Source organism: Equus quagga, chromosome 1 (genome assembly GCF_021613505.1).
Source record: "Equus quagga isolate Etosha38 chromosome 1, UCLA_HA_Equagga_1.0, whole genome shotgun sequence".
NCBI classification, from domain to species: Eukaryota; Metazoa; Chordata; class Mammalia; order Perissodactyla; family Equidae; genus Equus; species Equus quagga.
Window position 1 is genome coordinate 132,914,517 of NC_060267.1, and position 16,789 is coordinate 132,931,305.

The 16,789-nt window shown below is 50.0% G+C and overlaps 2 protein-coding genes across 7 annotated transcripts in view; one reads left to right on the top strand and one right to left on the bottom strand.

Annotated features, from left to right (window-relative positions):
* IL17RB (interleukin 17 receptor B) overlaps window positions 1-6,034 on the bottom strand; it is a 15,424-nt gene extending 9,390 nt beyond the window's left edge. Inside the window, exons 1-5 of the mRNA XM_046652186.1 lie at window positions 5,933-6,034; window positions 3,829-3,853; window positions 2,929-3,069; window positions 1,300-1,427; window positions 722-848 (exon numbers count right to left, since the gene is read on the bottom strand). Coding sequence (XP_046508142.1) covers window positions 722-848; window positions 1,300-1,427; window positions 2,929-3,069; window positions 3,829-3,853; window positions 5,933-5,992 — 481 coding nt within the window. The 5' untranslated portion in view covers window positions 5,993-6,034. The remainder of the gene's footprint in view (window positions 1-721; window positions 849-1,299; window positions 1,428-2,928; window positions 3,070-3,828; window positions 3,854-5,932) is intronic.
* A 92-nt stretch (window positions 6,035-6,126) lies between these two features.
* CHDH (choline dehydrogenase) overlaps window positions 6,127-16,789 on the top strand; it is a 31,460-nt gene continuing 20,797 nt past the window's right edge. For 2 of the 6 annotated variants that reach the window (XM_046652141.1, XM_046652169.1), the window contains exon 1: window positions 6,127-6,531. The gene's annotated coding sequence lies outside the window, so the exon portion shown is untranslated. The other 4 variants (XM_046652178.1, XM_046652156.1, XM_046652147.1 and 1 more) reach the window with 4 other exon arrangements.

The following is a 16,789-nucleotide window of genomic DNA, read 5'->3' on the forward strand; positions in this document are numbered from 1 at the left end:
CTAGCCTAGATGGGGTGGCGTGGGAACTGCTGCAGCCAGGCACCGTGCTGCACCCTTCACACACGTGACCCCCTCTTATCCTTGCTGCAGCCCCATGCGTGACATTGCAGTGTGATACTAGGAGCTGATCGCATGTGCTAGAGCAGGGGGAAGAACCTAGCCTTCAATTCAGCGCCACCCTGCCTGTCACCGACAGCTCAGAGGATGAGCCCGCTGGAGTCTAGAGAGACTCAGCAGCACACTGTCAAACAGCACAGCCTACTAGAGCTAAAACTGGAACATATGTTTTGCATCAGTGACATAAAGAAGGCTAAAGTGCATTGATGAAGAAGGACCAGAGTTTGAACGTCAGCTTCACTTTTACTGTGTGTGTAAGGCAGGGCAAGTTACTTAAGCTCTCAATTTCTTCATCTGTAAAACAGGGCTATCTTAACCTCAGGGTGGTTGGAGGCTTAAGTGAGAATGATATATGTCAAGTGCTGAGCACAGTGCTGGACACACAGGGATGAGCTTTTTCCTATATTTTACCCAACTTAATCCTCTCCTCCACTCTGTGAGTGAGGTGCAGTTCCCGTTGTGTCCGTATGACAGGTGAGGAAGCCGAGACTGAGCAAGGTCACATGCCTTGTCCAGGGTACCCTGGCCTCTCTGTACCAAACCACATACCCCAAAGCAAGCATCCCAGCGAGACAGAGAATAACAGAAGAGTGCGGAAGTTTACCTGGTGAGGTGAAATTCACAGACAGGGAGGGGCCGTCTCCATTCATATTTGCATTGGGGATATTATGGGCCCCAATGAAATAGAGTGTGTCCAGCTCCACAGGAAAGCCTATGTAGGAAAACGTCCACTGGAAGGCAAAGCAAGGAACCCCTGAATTTCTGGAACATGGCAATGCAGAAACATAGTTCCTTCGTCTATTGCCCATTTCATTTATAATTTCATTCCTTAACCTACTGCTGAAATGTATGTCTCTAGCCAATTCTTCTAAGAGAGTGGACCCCACACAATTTGCCTGTGTAACTCACAGAATCAGAGAAGTGTGAGATTTTAGAGCTAGGATATAACTTAAATTCAGCTCCCCTCACTTTGCTGACAGGGAAGCTGAAGCCCAGAGATGCTGACTTGCCCAAGGCACACAGCAGAGAAGTGGCCAAAAATGGGATTTGAACCCAGGCACCCTGCTGCAAGCTCCAAGTTGTAGCTGCTCACCAGCCCATGTGTGCAGCACATCATCCCTGCTCCCTAAGCAAAGAGCCTAACTTCAATGACAATCAGCCAAAGGCTATCAAAGTGCTTACTTTGCCGCCAGAGGGTCTGGTCTGAGTCTGGAAGGCCTCTGTGTAATTGCACCTCACGCAGCTGTAGGACTGGAAGTTGCTTTTGCCTGTCACGCAGATCTTGGTGGCCTTCAAAAAGCGGATGCTGGCTGCCAACATAGGCAAGAGGGCAGTTGTTTATTTAGCACCTACTATGTGGCTGACTTGATGCTAGACAGTTTACATGCCTCATTTTAGTTCATATTCACAACAGCCCTAAAAGGTAGGTGCCATTATGGTCCCCAGTTTACCGATGGGGTGAGTGAGGTTCCAGGAATTTCAGGGAGCTTTGCCTAAGCTTACGAGCTCATCAGCAGCAGCACATGGATTCAAATTCCAAAGCGCAAGCTCTTTCTTCCTCACAGGTGAGGCTGAATTGCACAGGATACAAGGCTCTGTACTATTCTGGGGATCTTTTAAGAGGAACAGGCCTGCCTCGGGGAAAACCATGAAGGCCCTCCAGTGTCATCACCAAACCTGCCTGTTCTGGCTGCACCTTTATCCCTGCTGATGCTTCTCCCTGGAATGCCCTTTCCTCCTAGTCTCTATCTCTCTAGGACTTACTCCTTCAAGGCCCAACTCATGCCTATCACAAGAGCTCCCCAAACAAGAGCTCCCCCTGTGCTAGGTGTGGGGCCAAATGCCCCATTGCATCATCTAATTTAAAGTGGTCTCACTCCTCTCTGTCCCCATCCCACTCAGCTGGAGCACTGCCTCTTCCAAGATTCCCCTGACACTGGGCCTGGGCCTGCCTCCCCCCGCCCTCTGAGAACCCTGCTGGGCAAGGACTGTAGCCAACTCACATCTCTGTGCCAGGCACTCCTGAGTTCCTGACTGGATGCAATTTAACTGAATTCAGCAGGTAGAAACGACAGACATGGGCTTTAGGACCCCAGGATTCGTTCATTGAAAGAACTCACAAACTGTCCTGGGGAATTGCCAGGACTTCCATGATGCCATTTGGGAAATGGAAGAGTAACCTTCCTAAGGCAGCGCTTTTCCTAAACTTGGAGGAATCATCTCTGGCCTTACTCTGTTTTCTCCCATGAAACAACATAACGTACAGAGAAGTACACATCCTAAGTGTACCACTTGATGTGTTTTCACACTGGTATAGCCAGTACCCAGGTCAAGAAACACCCCAGGAGTGCCCCTCACACTTCTGACATCAGTCGGTCCCCACCAAAGAGGAACCGCTATCCTGACTCCTAACCCCTCAGATGAGTTTTGCCTCTTCTGCACATTTTGCTAATGGAATCATATGGTACGTAGGGCTGTAGGCAGGCATTCAGATGTGAATGTGAACTCTCTTGACCCTGGCTTCTTATGTTTGGGAGATTCATCCATATTGCGTCTTGTTGTAGCTCGTTCATGCTCACCGCTTTATTTGATTCCATTTTGTGGTTCCAATTCTATTGTTAGGCATTTGAGCGCTTTCCATTTTTTGGCCTTTATGAATAATGCTGCTATGAACATTCTAGTATGTGGCTTTGGGTGCACGAATGTATGTATTCTGTTGCGCCACGCCTAGGGGTGGCATTAATGGGTCATATAGTTCGCACATTTCTGCCTTAGTAGACGCTTTAGGCCTTATCTTTGATACAAACTTACCATCTGCCCGGAGTATCCAGCTTATGTTCATCAAAACTGAATAGTCCTCTGTTGCAACCCTGCTTTTAACAGGTTCCACCTGGAGGTCCCTCAAGTCTCCTGGGGTCAGAGTGTGTTGAACCATCCACTCTGGAGACGGTCCTGGAAGAAGGTGAGTCTGACCATGACACTCCCTTCCCTGGCCCAATCTAATGCCATCTGTTCTAAGTGACCCACCCTGATCCATCCTTCATCACAATTCATCTCTTCTTCCTGCTAAGGCAGGCAAGACATTTCTCAGTGCTGGCTGACATAAATCATAGCTGATGGTCAACATCCTGGCCCCAACCTGTAGAGTGCTTGGGACCACGCCGGGTGCCTGTATACATATGTATGTATTTGACATGTTTATTAGGATCTGTCCTGCCTTCCCCATGCCTCAACCTGGACACTAGCCAGCTGGCCCACATGATTCCCTCTTCCCACCTTCTAGTTTTTGCTGGTACCAGCTCTCCTCCAGATCACCTCCATTCACATTTCTTGTGCAGAAGCCCACCATTCTTCAAATGCTATCCTTGCAAACACTACTTCTTCTCTAAGACATCTGCTTCCTGTGCCCAACTATAAATGATCTCCCTCCCACAGCACTTGATCTCCCTCCGAGGAGAGGCAGGCCTTGCTCTCCACCTTGCACAGCAATTCCCACCCTGCTTGTGTCCCCCGTACTGGCCAGGAGGCCCGCCTGTCTGAAATGCCAGGAGCTCTGCCTTGGACAGAGAGAGGCGTCATCTGCAGTGGCTAACAAAGCAGTGGTTCACCCTGTGCGTGGTCACGATGACCCACTGCCTAAATTTAGGCCCCCTAAAGCCCAGCTGTGCTTTCACTGTAGAGCCCCAAATACCCCTTCCCTAGCATACCTACCGGCTTCAGAGCCACACTGAATCGTCTGCAAGAGAGAAAGAAACCAAATGTTATGTTGAATGTCAGCAAGCCACAAGCCTTCATTTGTCAAATTAGAGAAAACTCCATCTTTTTCCTTAAATGCATCTACAAGCAATGAACACTTAAAGAAAAGCTGAGCTGGTTCCACTTCAGTTTGAGGGAGACTAAGCTACCCCATATGCTATGAGGGACCACAGACTAGCCATCAGGATACTTGATCCTCCAGCCTGCTCATCACCTCACTTAAAGAGCAGAGATGGGTCTCCAACTCTCTCTGTGCCTCGGCCTTCCCTGCTACAAGCAGGGGATGAGTCTGGACCATCACGCAGGCCCCTTCACACTCTAATGTTTAACTGTAGGTTTTCAGGACAGTCTGTTCATTGATTTTCCCCAGGTTAAGGGCTGGCTATACTAAGATGATGAACAGAAGAAAGCTATGAATGCAGTCCATAGTACCTTCCCCAGATTCTTTAAAATATTCCTCTTCTAATACAAAAGGACTCACCTAAGCTATCTAGAAACTCATAAAGCAACTGTGATCTTATCATGGTTTTTTTGTGGGTTTTTTTTGGTGAGGAAGATTGGCCCTGAGCTAATGTCTGTTGCCAGTCTTCCTCTTTTTGCTTGAGGAAGACTGTTGCTGAGCTAACATCTGTGCCAATCTTCCTCTACTTGTATGTGGGACACGGTCTCAGCATGGCTTAATGAGTGGTGTGTAGGTCTGCACCCAGGACTCGAACCCATGAACCCTGGCCCACCAAAGCAGAGCACCTGAACTTAACTACCGTGACACCGGGCTGGCCCCCCATCATGTTATCTTTTTAAAAGAGCTTTAAAAAAATAAACATGTACCATCAGTGTCCAGGAAAGGCCATTACTAAATCCTTTGGAGTTAACTGCTCATGTCTTTTTATAAAAGTAATTAGTACTTTGGTTTTGGAACAAAATACTGGACCTAAAATATTTAATTTATAGGCAGCAGCAAGTTCCAGAGACAAAACCCAATGTGATAAGTCCAGCAGCTGTGGACTCTGATTCTTCTCAGCCTCAACATTTCCAAACACCTTGTAAGACAGAAGGCAATACTTCTGAGGGTTTGGATGAAACTGTCAGTCACTCATCCTTGTCTTTTTATAGCTGAACTCCAAGGGATACCATCAGGTGTTTTTTCCAAACAAATAAGCCGCCATACTGGGAGCTGAGTTCTTGTCAAAGGACTAGTGAGACAAGTTTTAGGAACAAGCAAAGCAACTACAGAGTTCAAACTGTTCACCTTATAGCAACAACTGCAAAGGCAGTGAATTCTTTCTCCAGGGGAAAAGGCCAAGGGGGCCCCTGAACGGAGACGGAGGGCAAGGAGAGTAGCTGAAGACCAGGGCACGTGAATGGGGTTTGTTCATAACCATGCAACGAGTAACCACGTACTTTTATGCTGTATGCTGTGCTAAGAGGGCAGAGTTTCAAATGCTATTCTGGGGATGAGTTTTTTCTTCTCTAATGAGCCAGAAGATTCCCTCATCCTTCAAGGCTGGGAAAGAAAGGAAACCTTCCAGAGAGTTCAGGAGCTTGCCAGTTCTGGGGGCATAGCACCCCAGCACAGCGGAATCAACATGGCAAAACCGACAAGTGGTAATGAAGAAGCAGTTCTTGTGCCCCAGATGGTGGGCAGACTTTAAGACCCCAAGCAGTAACAGTACTGAGCACCTACCATGTGCCAGGTGGGCTCTTGGCTGCCGCCCGCAGGCCCTGTTGCTGCTCCTCCCTGGACGCTGGGGAGTTAGGTATTACCCTTCGTTTTACAGATGAGGACACCGAGGCTCAGTGGGCATAAATGACTGAATCAAGAGCGCACGGTGGCATTTGAGCCGGGTCTGTCTGATTCCCACACCCCTGACTCAAGCGGCCTGACGCCCGGTGCCCGCCTGGCGTGGACCAGCCGGGCTGCCCCAGAGGGTACAGATGAGCCCCGTCCAGACGGCCCTCCGCGAACGCCTGTGAGAAGCGTGAGCTGGCGGGTCGGACGCCGTCAGGGTACGGGCTCGAGGGACGGGAACGCAGGAAAGGGGCGCGGACGGGGGCTTACCGGCTCTTGGGGCACGGCACCCCAGCACAGCGCGGCCAGGCTCAGCAGCACTAGTGACATCGCGGGGCCCTGGCCAGCCTCCCGCCGCGCCCTTATCCCCGCGCCGCGGGCCACACCTCCGGGCTCCGCCTCCCACAGCACTGCTCCGGCCTTGCTAGCCTGGCTGAGGGCGGGTCCCCTCGTCACCTCCCCGGGTGGGGAACGTAGAAGCGCCCTCGCCCACAGGGGCTCGGAGGGATGAGCCGGGTCCGAGAGGCTGGGGGCCCTTGGCAGGCAGAGCTCGAGCAGCCGCGGCGCGCGCCGGCCCCCGCGGACACGTGCGTGCAGTGAGCCAGGTGCACGATTGCACTCACGCCCTCGGGTGCGCGCGCCCCGGCTGCCCCCTGCGCCCAGGGGCCTGCCCCGGAGCAGAGTGGGTCCGAGCCGCCCGCGGGTCCCTCCTCGCAGCGGAGAGCGTGCGGTGCGCCGGCGCCGTCCGTTACAGAGAAGCTGGCCAGGGCTGGGCCGTCGGTCGCTCTCCCTGCTCCCGCTCCTGCTCCCGCTCCTGCCCCTGCTCCGCCGCAGCCGACCGTCCCGGCGCTCGGTCCCAGCCGCCGACGGTGAGTAGCGGGGGACTCCGAGACTGGGGTTCCCCGGAAACAAGGGGTGGGGCCCGCGGGCCGCCGAAGGCTCTTTGAGTTCTTCGGGGAAGCTAGTTCTTCGCAGGAAATAAGTTATATGTTGTTAGGATAACAGATACTCCCTCTCTTCAGGTTTTCTGATAAATGTGTATTTCCACAAAGTGACGTCTGTCACTAACACTTGGTTCTCCGAAGGCGACAGCCTCCAGCTCTGTCGGTTTGGAGCTGCGGCTCTCGAGAGTCACGGTGCCCAGGATCTCGAAGCGCTGCAGTTACCTGCAAATTCTGGGCCCGCCCTCAGGGATTCCCAGGTCGGGGCGGTCCTTGGTCTGCGCTTAACAAGCCCTCCACGGTAATTCGGAGGCCGGTGGCCGGGACCATCCTTTGAGACACAATGGTTTGGGGGAAAGTTAACAAAAATCAGTTGGGCTAGAAGTGGACTGCAGAGCTTGGCACCCTGCTGCTTCAGCCCCCTTCGTTTGCAAAGGACAAGGGTGGGGTGATCGACTCAAGGTCACTTAAACTTGTAGACTGAGTTACTCCATTCTGTAGATGAGGAGACCAAGGCCCAGAGAGGGATGTGGGACTTATGGATGGAGTTGTCAGCTGGCCAGAATTTGTACTTAGTCAAGCAGCTGTTTTTGCTGAGCTCCTACTCTGTGTCAGGCCTGGCCCACTAGCCAGATTCAGATTTGAGCCTGCATGGAGGTGGGCCCAGCCTCAAGGTCAGCTGGGGGCCCTGGCATGCATTCATGTGGGGTTCTAGATGACGTTTCCAGAGACCTGGCCTGGTTCCTGACCAAGGAGTGTTGCTCAAGTGAGGTTGTTGCCTCACCCCTGCCTGGAGCTGGACCACCCTGGGCCCCTTGCTCAACTTCTCTGAGTTGCCTTGAGCCCTGTGCTGCCTGAGCTCATTTCTGGCTCTAATAGTTGTCTTTCTTCTCAGCAAACACCTGCAGGGTGCTAATACTGGGGTGCAAAGGTGAACGACAGCTGATGGGCATGCTTGAACTGAGGATGAGTGCAAAGGCACCTGTACCCGCCCTGCTGCGAAAGCACAGATGGAAACAGCCTCGTCTGCCAGCTCGAGATCTTGAACTTTGTCCTGTGGTGCAAGGAATCACAGCAGAGGTTGAGGTCGTGGTCAATTTTCAGTTTTAGAAAGGCTGCTTGGGTGACTGTGCAGGGCAGTGCGGGGCCACCCCCTCTGAGACCAGCAAGAAGGCAGCTGCTAACCAAAATGCATTCACTTGATGGACACCTGAGTCCCTGCCATGGGCCAGGCTCTGAGCTGTGCTGGCTGGCTGTGAGCAGACCCTGCTGCAGGAGCTTGAGACTGTGGAGTGCGAGGGTTTTGCAGACAACCAGGGGTGCAGGTGTTTAGGCCTGGAGACAGGAATTGTGAATCAGACATTTACAGAGGGTGGGAAAGAGGGGAGGAGGATAGGGTCCTGGGGGAGGAGAGCTTCATGGAGGTGAGGGCCAGGAGGGGCTGCACCAGGAAAACCCAGGAGGGCACAGCCTGTGGCATCAGATGGGGCAGAGAGGCCAAGGATGGCCTGGCTTGAGGTGGGCCCTGGCTTAAGTCACTGGCAGTGAGGGGGGCTTTGGCAAGAGGGGTGAGATAGGCATGGGAGGAAGTGCATTCAGAGATGGGAGTAGGGTTGGGTGGTTTTGTGTCAAGAAAAGGAGAATCTGAGGTTCTTTCTCTGGGGGAAGGAGTTGGTGGGCAAAGGAGAGAGGAAGGGAGGTGAGGATGGTGTGCAGGTCGCTGAGCATGTGGGTAGGAGGAGTGGAAGGAGGGTCATTGGGCAAGGGGTGCTGGGCATTGACTCGGGACAGACTGAGTGAGTCCCCTCCTCCCACTGCCCTGGATCCAGGGTGGGACAGAGATGACGCCACCCTGGTCCTGGCCTTCTGGGGCTTCAGGGATGGGGATGATGCCCATGGCCAGCTGTGTAGACAGGCCTGTGGGGTGGGGGGTTGAGAGGAGAGCCCTGCAGCCGCAGCTGGTATTCTCTGTGGGCAAACAAGATGTGCCTGCCTGTCTCCTTGGGGGTTTCCGCACTGGCTCAGAAGGTCATTCCAAAACGTGAGAGGTCCTTGTTCATTAGACATGCAGGCTCCAAGGTGGCCAGCTGGACGGGACACCATTTGCCTAAATGCCTAAACCCAAGAACTTTGTGGCTTTATAAACTGGAGGCAGGGCCACTGCGGGTCGAGAGGTCTTAGATTCTTCTCTCTGTGACCTCTGGCAAGTCACTGCCCTTCTCAGAGCCTCAGTTTCCTTCTCTGTAAAATGGGATGGATGAGACAGTGAAGTGGCAATGGCTCAATGAGGTGACTCGAATCTGTGAGGGAGGCAACCTCTGGAGATGCTCTGACCTTCCCCCTTCGGTCATGAATTCTGCCAGCTCTAGGTTTCTGAAAGAGCCACTGTGCAGTGTGCCTTCACGTCTGGATTAAATGCTTGAATGAATAAATGAATGCATACCTTCCTCCAAGCCTGGCGCCTAAGTCTGCCCACCCAGGAGACAGATTGGGCTTCCTCCCCATTCTCCTCTTCCTCCTTGGGTGGGGTGGAGGTCAGGGCCTCTACTGGAGCTGGAAGACCTCTCTGCCCAGTACCAATGGCCCCTGACCCCAGGCCCTCTGAGACAGGCTCTGTGTTGCTGCTGGGGGTCAAGACACCAGGGGTCCAGATCCCCTGGCTGGGCTGCCCATCCATCAGCTGCTAGGCTTGGGTAAAGCTCTGATGTCTTGGAGCCTCAGTTTCTCCGTCCATAATATGGGGCTGACATCAGACTCTGAAGAGACAGGAAGAAAGTTGAAGGATTTAAGGTGCTGTGTAAATTTAGGGACGGGGGAGGCAGGACAATAAAATAACAAATTAATGTCTCTACAGCCCTAATAGGGCCACTCCTTTGGATCCAAGTGCAATGACATTCTCAGGTTCTGTCACTTTCATTAACCTTTGTTTCTCTGCTGGGTCCATCCCTGAGAGAACAAGGCCACTGGGGTTGTTGACATGTCCCGGACCCAGCCTCCGCCCACACAGGTGGAATTTTCCACTTTGTTACTTTTGCAAATATTAATCAAGGCCCCAGCCAGGCAACAGTGGACTCATTGTCTCGTGAAGAGCAAGCCGTTTCTGGCTAATCCTGGCTGCCTCCCAGGACCCCGGAGGTTGGGCCCGAGCTGGGAGAGGGGTCTCCTGGGAGTGCGCCTGTGCTTGCTACTCCCGGCTCCAAGTTCTGCTTCAGCTGGTTGGGCTTCACAGAGTCAAGGGTAGTGCCTGCTTTGAGATCCGGAAGCCCCATGGAGAGCTGGCACCCCGCTGTTCCCAGCAGGGCCACACAGCTGCAAACATTTTCTCTGCTCCAGTGAGTTGGGGCTGGCCCAGGAACACACACAGACGCAGGCTGCAGGGTGAACTCCGCATCAGTACTACTCCTGCCAGCCACCAGGATGGAGCCCCGTGGAGTCACAGCCCTTGTGGACTTGCATTGACTTTTACGTGTTGTCCTACTGGGGCCTCAAAGGAAGTCAGAACACAGAGGAGGCAGGTGCTGCTGCTGTCCTCTCAAAGCCCCAGCGGTCTGTGGGGTTAGGGGGATGGCCTCACAGGGCTGTAGGAAGGACTGGAGACATCAGGGGTGGAGCAGTGAGTACTGTCTCGGGCACGCGGAGCAGGGTTGGTGAGCTATTTGCTGGTCAGTGATACTTTAGTTAATCTGTTATCAGTAACATTATTTTGGTCATAGTTGCAGCATCACCATCCACACTTTATGGAGGAAGAAATGGGATGAGTGAGGCTGTGCCGGGAGCAGAGCCAGGGTGGAATCCAGGCCAGGCTGTGAACTTGATAAAATCGCCACGTGCTTTTGGCTTTGCACTTTTAATTCTTTGAAGTGTGTTTTTGGTTCTTATTTCCTTTTGCTCTCCTAACAAACCTATGAAATGGGCGGCTCTGTTCCCATTTTATAGATGAGGAAACTGAGATGTGAGATTTGGGAAATAGTGAAATTTGAACATGAAAACCTAATATATAAAACAGATACAGGTGATGTTGCATATTAGTATGAGTTTATAAGTTCATATTTGTGATTTTTTTTTGCATATCGTAGTGAGAACAGCGATGCTGTTTTCATGAGTGCGCTCTTGAAGGCAGGGGCCATGGGTGCGGGTTGACATCTTACACTAGCCCTTGTGCCTCATTGACTCCTGCACGTCAGTTCAGTGATGGAGTCATTTGTAGTTGACACAAGGAAGCAGTGGGACTTTGTTAAGCAGCTCACCTGGCAGTCACAGGACCCTCTGGAGTTAAAACTATCCAGACGTTTGAAGAGGAAGAGGTAGTGGGCACATGTGTGAAAGTTGGCTGGCTAACTGTCTCGTCACTGCACAGGTGGTTTATAAATGAAAGTGTGCATGCTACCCAATAGGCCACTGGGGTGTGATCTGGTGCCACTGCCATGCCGTGGCTGGTGATTGCATCTTGACAAGGCGGGCGCTCAGCCCCTCCTGGGCCTTGCTGGCCTCCGGTGGGTCCTGTGGTAGTGCACCGGCGAGCGTGGAGTAAACGTTAGCGGTCGCAGGCCTGCTGCTGTCTGCCTAGTGCAGGGTTTGTAGGAAGAGCTGGAGTTGGCCCGCGCACCGGGGGAGGGGACGCTTTGTCCTGGAGTCTCTGCGAGCCACCTAGGCAGCTGGGGCTGAGTCTCCAGGAGATTAGTGTCCAGTCCAGAACAGTGCTTCTCAAACTCTCTCTGGTGAGGGTCCCGTCATTTGTTTGTTTTTTAAATTTTAATCTCTCATAGGCTGATTAAAAAAATGCAATAAAAATTGCTATAATCAAAATGAAGGTACATAAAATTTAAGCCTGTTGTCTTATTATGAGACTCAACAGACATAAGGTCAAATTGCTGTAAAAGTTTCTGTGCTCTGACTTTCGATTCTGTACTTATCTTTCACAGACAATTGAAAATAGCGCGTGGGCAGTCACTGGCCGCAGACTGCCCTGAATCTTGTCACCTCTCGGGTGCATGTTTTTAAACTGAGATTTTAAAAACTGGTTAAAAGTGTACCTGAAGGAGGAAGCTGGTCGTGACCATTTGTGGAACACCCCAGACTTCTATGGAACGGTCTGAACCCCTCAACCCAGACCTGGCTCTCTGCCTTGGAGGTTCCCCGGCCCTGGTGTCCTTCCCTCTCTCCTTTAGCAGGGATGTTGGAGATTTGAAACGAACAACAGTAGTAACTCTTTTTGTTATGGAAAATTGGAAACCCATGCAAAATTAGCCAGAAGAGATGGTTAAATTCCACGTTCCTGTGTTGTTTATCTCCCTAATCCCTGGGGTTATTTTAAACAAAATCTCAAATATCTTTATGTTTTCTGTCCATTTTTCAGTATGTATTTCTGAAACAGTCATTGTAAACAGCTCAACCACAGGACCATTGTCACATCTGACAAACAAACAGCGATTTCTTAACATCCTCAAATATCCAGTCATGTTCAAATTCCTAAGATTCTATGTAAGATCCACACATTGTTCCCTCATGTTCTATAGATTTCCCTCCATCTCTCTCTCTCTTGGTTATTCTTGAGTCTGTTGTTGAACTGTATGGAGCTTCCCTTAGCCTAGATTCTGTTGATGGGGTCCCTTCACATGTTCCTCTGACCTTTGAATTCCTCTGAACTGGTGAGTGGTTCTAAGTGTGAGCAGATTCAGGTTTTAATTTTTTGGCAAGAATATTTCATAGGCATTCTCCCAGTCAGACCCCTGTCTCGACTTGAAGGAGAAGTCTGTTCTTTTCATCGTCTCCTGTGTGTGAAGTTACTTTGGTGGGGCGCAAGCTGACCTTCCACTGGTTCTGGGCTCCCCTTCATTCTGAGATCACCCCAGCTGCTGTGTGGAGAGCAGATTATGAAGCGGCATGGGAAGGGAGTCGTGGTAGCAGGGATGCTGCTAGGACGCCATTGGGAGGGTCCCAGCTACAGATGATGCAGCCCGGTCCAGGTGGATGGCCACGGGCGGACAAGAGTGGGCAGATTCTGCAGTGCCAGCCCTACCCCTTATAAGAGAAGTCACTGCTGCTCTGTGCCTCGGTTTCCATGTCTGCCTCCTTTCCTGAAGTCAATGATGTATTTTTATATCCTAGTCACGTAACAAGCATTTATTGAGTGCCCGTTGTATGCTTGGCTCTGGGAGCTGCAAGCTTCCCCCACTGCCCAATGTGAGTGAACAAACGTGGACGCAGCTCTGTGGACAGGCCCTGCCAGCTAGAAATCTTGGTAACTCATGGCCACTGGGCCGCCAGGCTTCTGGTGGCCTCTGAGCCCAGCACTGTGCCTGGCCCAAGGAGGACCTTCCACACCCCTAGAGAGAGAAGAGCAATCCCTCTTTCTGGTGTTGGTCATTACTGCCTAAGAGCCAAGGTACCAGGGTCTTTTGTCCCCTCCACCCTCCTCTCGTTTCCACTCTGACTTATCAGAGCCCACCTCCAGTGCGTGCCTGCATGTCCCCCATATCACCTGGGGCCTTCTCTGCTACAGGAGCCCACTCACCCAGGCCTAGTGCAGCCCAGAGTGTAGGGGGGTTAATGTCTGGAGGAACACCCCTCTTCCTCAGGGGCCAGCCCGAGACGCTCCGACCCTCCACCCCAGTCCATCATGTGATTGATTCTGGGAGGGGCCCTGCCTCCTAAACACACCTTGTGTGCACATACTGCTCACACAGACTGAATCCACAGACACAACTGGGAGGGAAAGAAATGGGGGCAAGCCCGAGGAGCTGTCCCTGGACGTCTTGCATCCAGGCCCCCTCCCCCAGGCGTTAGGACTCTAGGTTCTCCTGCCTTACATTGCTTTTGGTGAGCCACAACCATGGAGGTTTTAGAAAGTGGGGAGACCAAGTAGGGAGTGGAAGGCTGTGCACAGAGGGCAGATGCCTGGAATGTAGGGCACAAGGTCCCACAGGCCCTGTGGGGGCAGCAGAGGGGTGGAGGGAGAGCAGACTCACTCTCGAGGAGCTGCAAACACCAGAGGCACCCATGCATTACCAACAGGAAATCCCGGGCCCCAGGTCACACAGCAAGTCCCAGCAGAGCTGGGGACGAAAGCCCAGCCTTTGGTGCTGCGTCAGACTCGGGGGCTTCCACCTTGGGGCTTTCTTGGGCAGCCCAAGGCATGTCCTGCCCAGCGTCTGCCCTGCCCTGTGTCGTGCCCTCAGCCGCTGCACCAGGAGGGCCAGAAGCAAGTGGGTCCTGCCATGAGGCCCAGAGTCATCTCCAAAGCAGCAAATGAGTAGCTCTTTCGAGAAGAGAATTTCTGATTCATTTGTTTATTGTGCACACATGTGTTGGAGATGGGATTCCTAGGAAGAGAAACTTGATTTTTAAAGAAACTGCCTTCTTTTTTTAAAAAATGGAGCTACAACAGTGCAGGGGGTTGTAAAGTGTACCAGCCGTGAGTTTTGAACTGTATATGCACCCAGGTGACCACCACCAGGTCAGGATCCGGAGCACAACCTGCGCCCCTCCCCTGTGGTGCCTCTGTCCCTCCTGGCACAGATGTGTGAGTTCAGCATCCACGGCTCAGACTGCCCAGGGGTGGGAGCGGTATGGCCACCCGCAGGCCCATCCTCCTCAGATGTCCATTCAGCCAGCGTTACAGAGCACAGAATATGAGGATGGATGTTAATTCTTCTTTAAATATTTGGTAGAATTAGTGAGTGAAGCCATCTTGTCCAGGGCTTTTCTTTGCTGGGAGGTTTTTCATTACTGATTCTATCTCCTCACTGGTTATAGTTTTTCATATTTTCTATTTCTTCATGATTCAGTTTTGGTAGATGGTGTATTTCTGGGAATTTGTCCATTTCATCTAGGTTATCTAATTTGTTGGTATCCCGTGGTTCATAGTACTCTCTTATAATTCTTTTTATTTCTGTAAAATCAGTGACAATGTTCCCACTTTCATTTCTGACTTTACTAATTTGAGTCTTACCTCTTTTTTTCTTAGTTAATGTGCCTAAAGTTTTGTCAATTTTGTTTTCTGAATAACCAACTTTTTGTCTTTTCTCTGTTGCTTTTCTGGACTTTATTTAATTTATCTCTGGTCTAATCAATGTTATTTCCTTCCTTCTTCTAGCTTTGGGTTTAGTTTACTCTTTTTCTAGTGCTTTAAGAAGTAAAGTTAGGTTATTTTCTGAGATCTTTCTTCTTTTTTTTTGAGGAAGATTAGCCCTGAGGTAACATCTCCTGCCAATCTTCTTCTTTTTTGCTGAGGAAGACTGGCCCTGAGCAAACATCTGTGCCCATCTTCCTCTACTTTATATGTGGGACACCTGCCACAGCATGGCTTGACAAGCAGTGCGTAGGTCTGCACCAGGGATCTGAACCAGCAAACCCCAGGCCGCTGAAGCAGAACGTGAGAACTTAACCTCTGCGACCCGGGCTGGCCCCTATCTTTCTTTCTTTTTTTTTTTTTTTTAATTTTTTTTTTTTTCCTTTTCCTCCCCAAAGCCCCCCAGTACATAGTTGTATATTCTTCGTTGTGGGTCCTTCTAGTTGTGGCATGTGGGACGCTGCCTCAGCGTGGTTTGATGAGCAGTGCCATGTCCGTGCCCAGGATTCAAACCAACGAAACACTGGGCCGCCTGCAGCAGAGTGCGTGAACTTAACTGCTTGGCCACGGGGCCAGCCCCTATCTTTCTTCTTTTTTAATGTATGCATTTACAACTGTAAATTTCTCTCTTGGCACTGCTTTCGCTGCATCTCATAAGTTTCGGTATGTCATATTTTCATTTTCATTTGTCTCAAGGTGTTTTCTAATTTCCTTTGTGATTTCTTTGACATTGGTTGTTTAAGAGTATGTTGTTTAATTTCCACATATTTGTGAATTTTCCATTTTCTTTTTGATATTGATTTCTAGTTTCATTCCATTATGACTAGAAAAGATACTTTGTGTGATTTTAGTCTTTTAAAATTTATTAAGATTTGTTTTGTGGACTAACATATGGTCTGTCCTAGAGAATGTTCCATGTGCGTTTGAGAAAAATGAGTATTCTGTTGTTGTTGGGTGGGGTGTTTTGTATATATCTGTTAGGCCTAATTGGTTTGTAGTGTTATTCAAGTCCTCTATTTCCTTATTGATCTTCTGTCTGGTTATTCTAGCCATTCTTGAAATCTGAGTATAGAAGTCTCCATTGATTATTGACTATTTCTACCTTCAATCTTTTAGTGTTTGCTTCATATATTTTGGGGCTCTGATGTTGCGTACATACAAATTGCATGTTTTAAAACTTTGTTTATATAAAGGTCTCATTCAGGTCATACCATCCTGTAGTTTGCTTTTTATATTTTACGTGTTTTTAGGATTCATCTGTATTCATGTGAGGTGCTGTGATTCCTTCATTTTCACTGCCGTGTGGGGTTTCTTTGTATGACTGTAACTACAACTTTTTCTATGTCCTTTGTATCTCCATGTACATTTTGAAGTCTGCCTGTGAATTTCTACAAAAAAGTCCTGCTGAGATTTGATAGGCATTGCCTCAAATCCATAAATCAGTTTGGGGAGTTGACATCATAACAATATTAGGTTTTCCTGTTCATGATCTCTCTCTCTATTTAAGTCATCTTTAATTTCTATCAAGAGTGTTTTGTAGTTTTCAGTGTATACATCTTGCATATGTCTTGTTAAATTTACTCTTAACTATTTCATTTTTCGTGATGTTCTTGTAAGTGGTATTGTTTTGTCTTGTGGTTGCCCCACAGAGGGTGAATCAACCCCACCACCACCCAAAATTTGTTTGAAAGTTGAGACTGATGACGCCACACATGTACCAAGAAGCTATGAAAAGGTTTATTACTCACATAATGGGGCTTTCTAGGGAGAGCAGGGCAGACACTCAAGCCGGTCTGGGGTAGCTTGAGTAAAGGGAATGGTGAGTGCATCTGTTTTCATTATGGTTGGGGAGTGGAACCAAGGTAAGGATCCTCCTATATGGGTTGGCTTTGCATGATTTGAACTTCTTCACTGACAGTGAGGGCAGGAACGCCAGAGCTTTCTCATTGACTTGACAGATATGGGGAAAGAGGTAGGAAGGAGGCTTGAAAGCTGTCAGTGGTCCAACATCAAAAGAGGACTCAGACTCTATTACATTTGTTACATTTAAATTTTTAGTTGTTCATTAATAGTATATAAAAATACAGGTGACTTTTGTATATTGACCTTGTAACA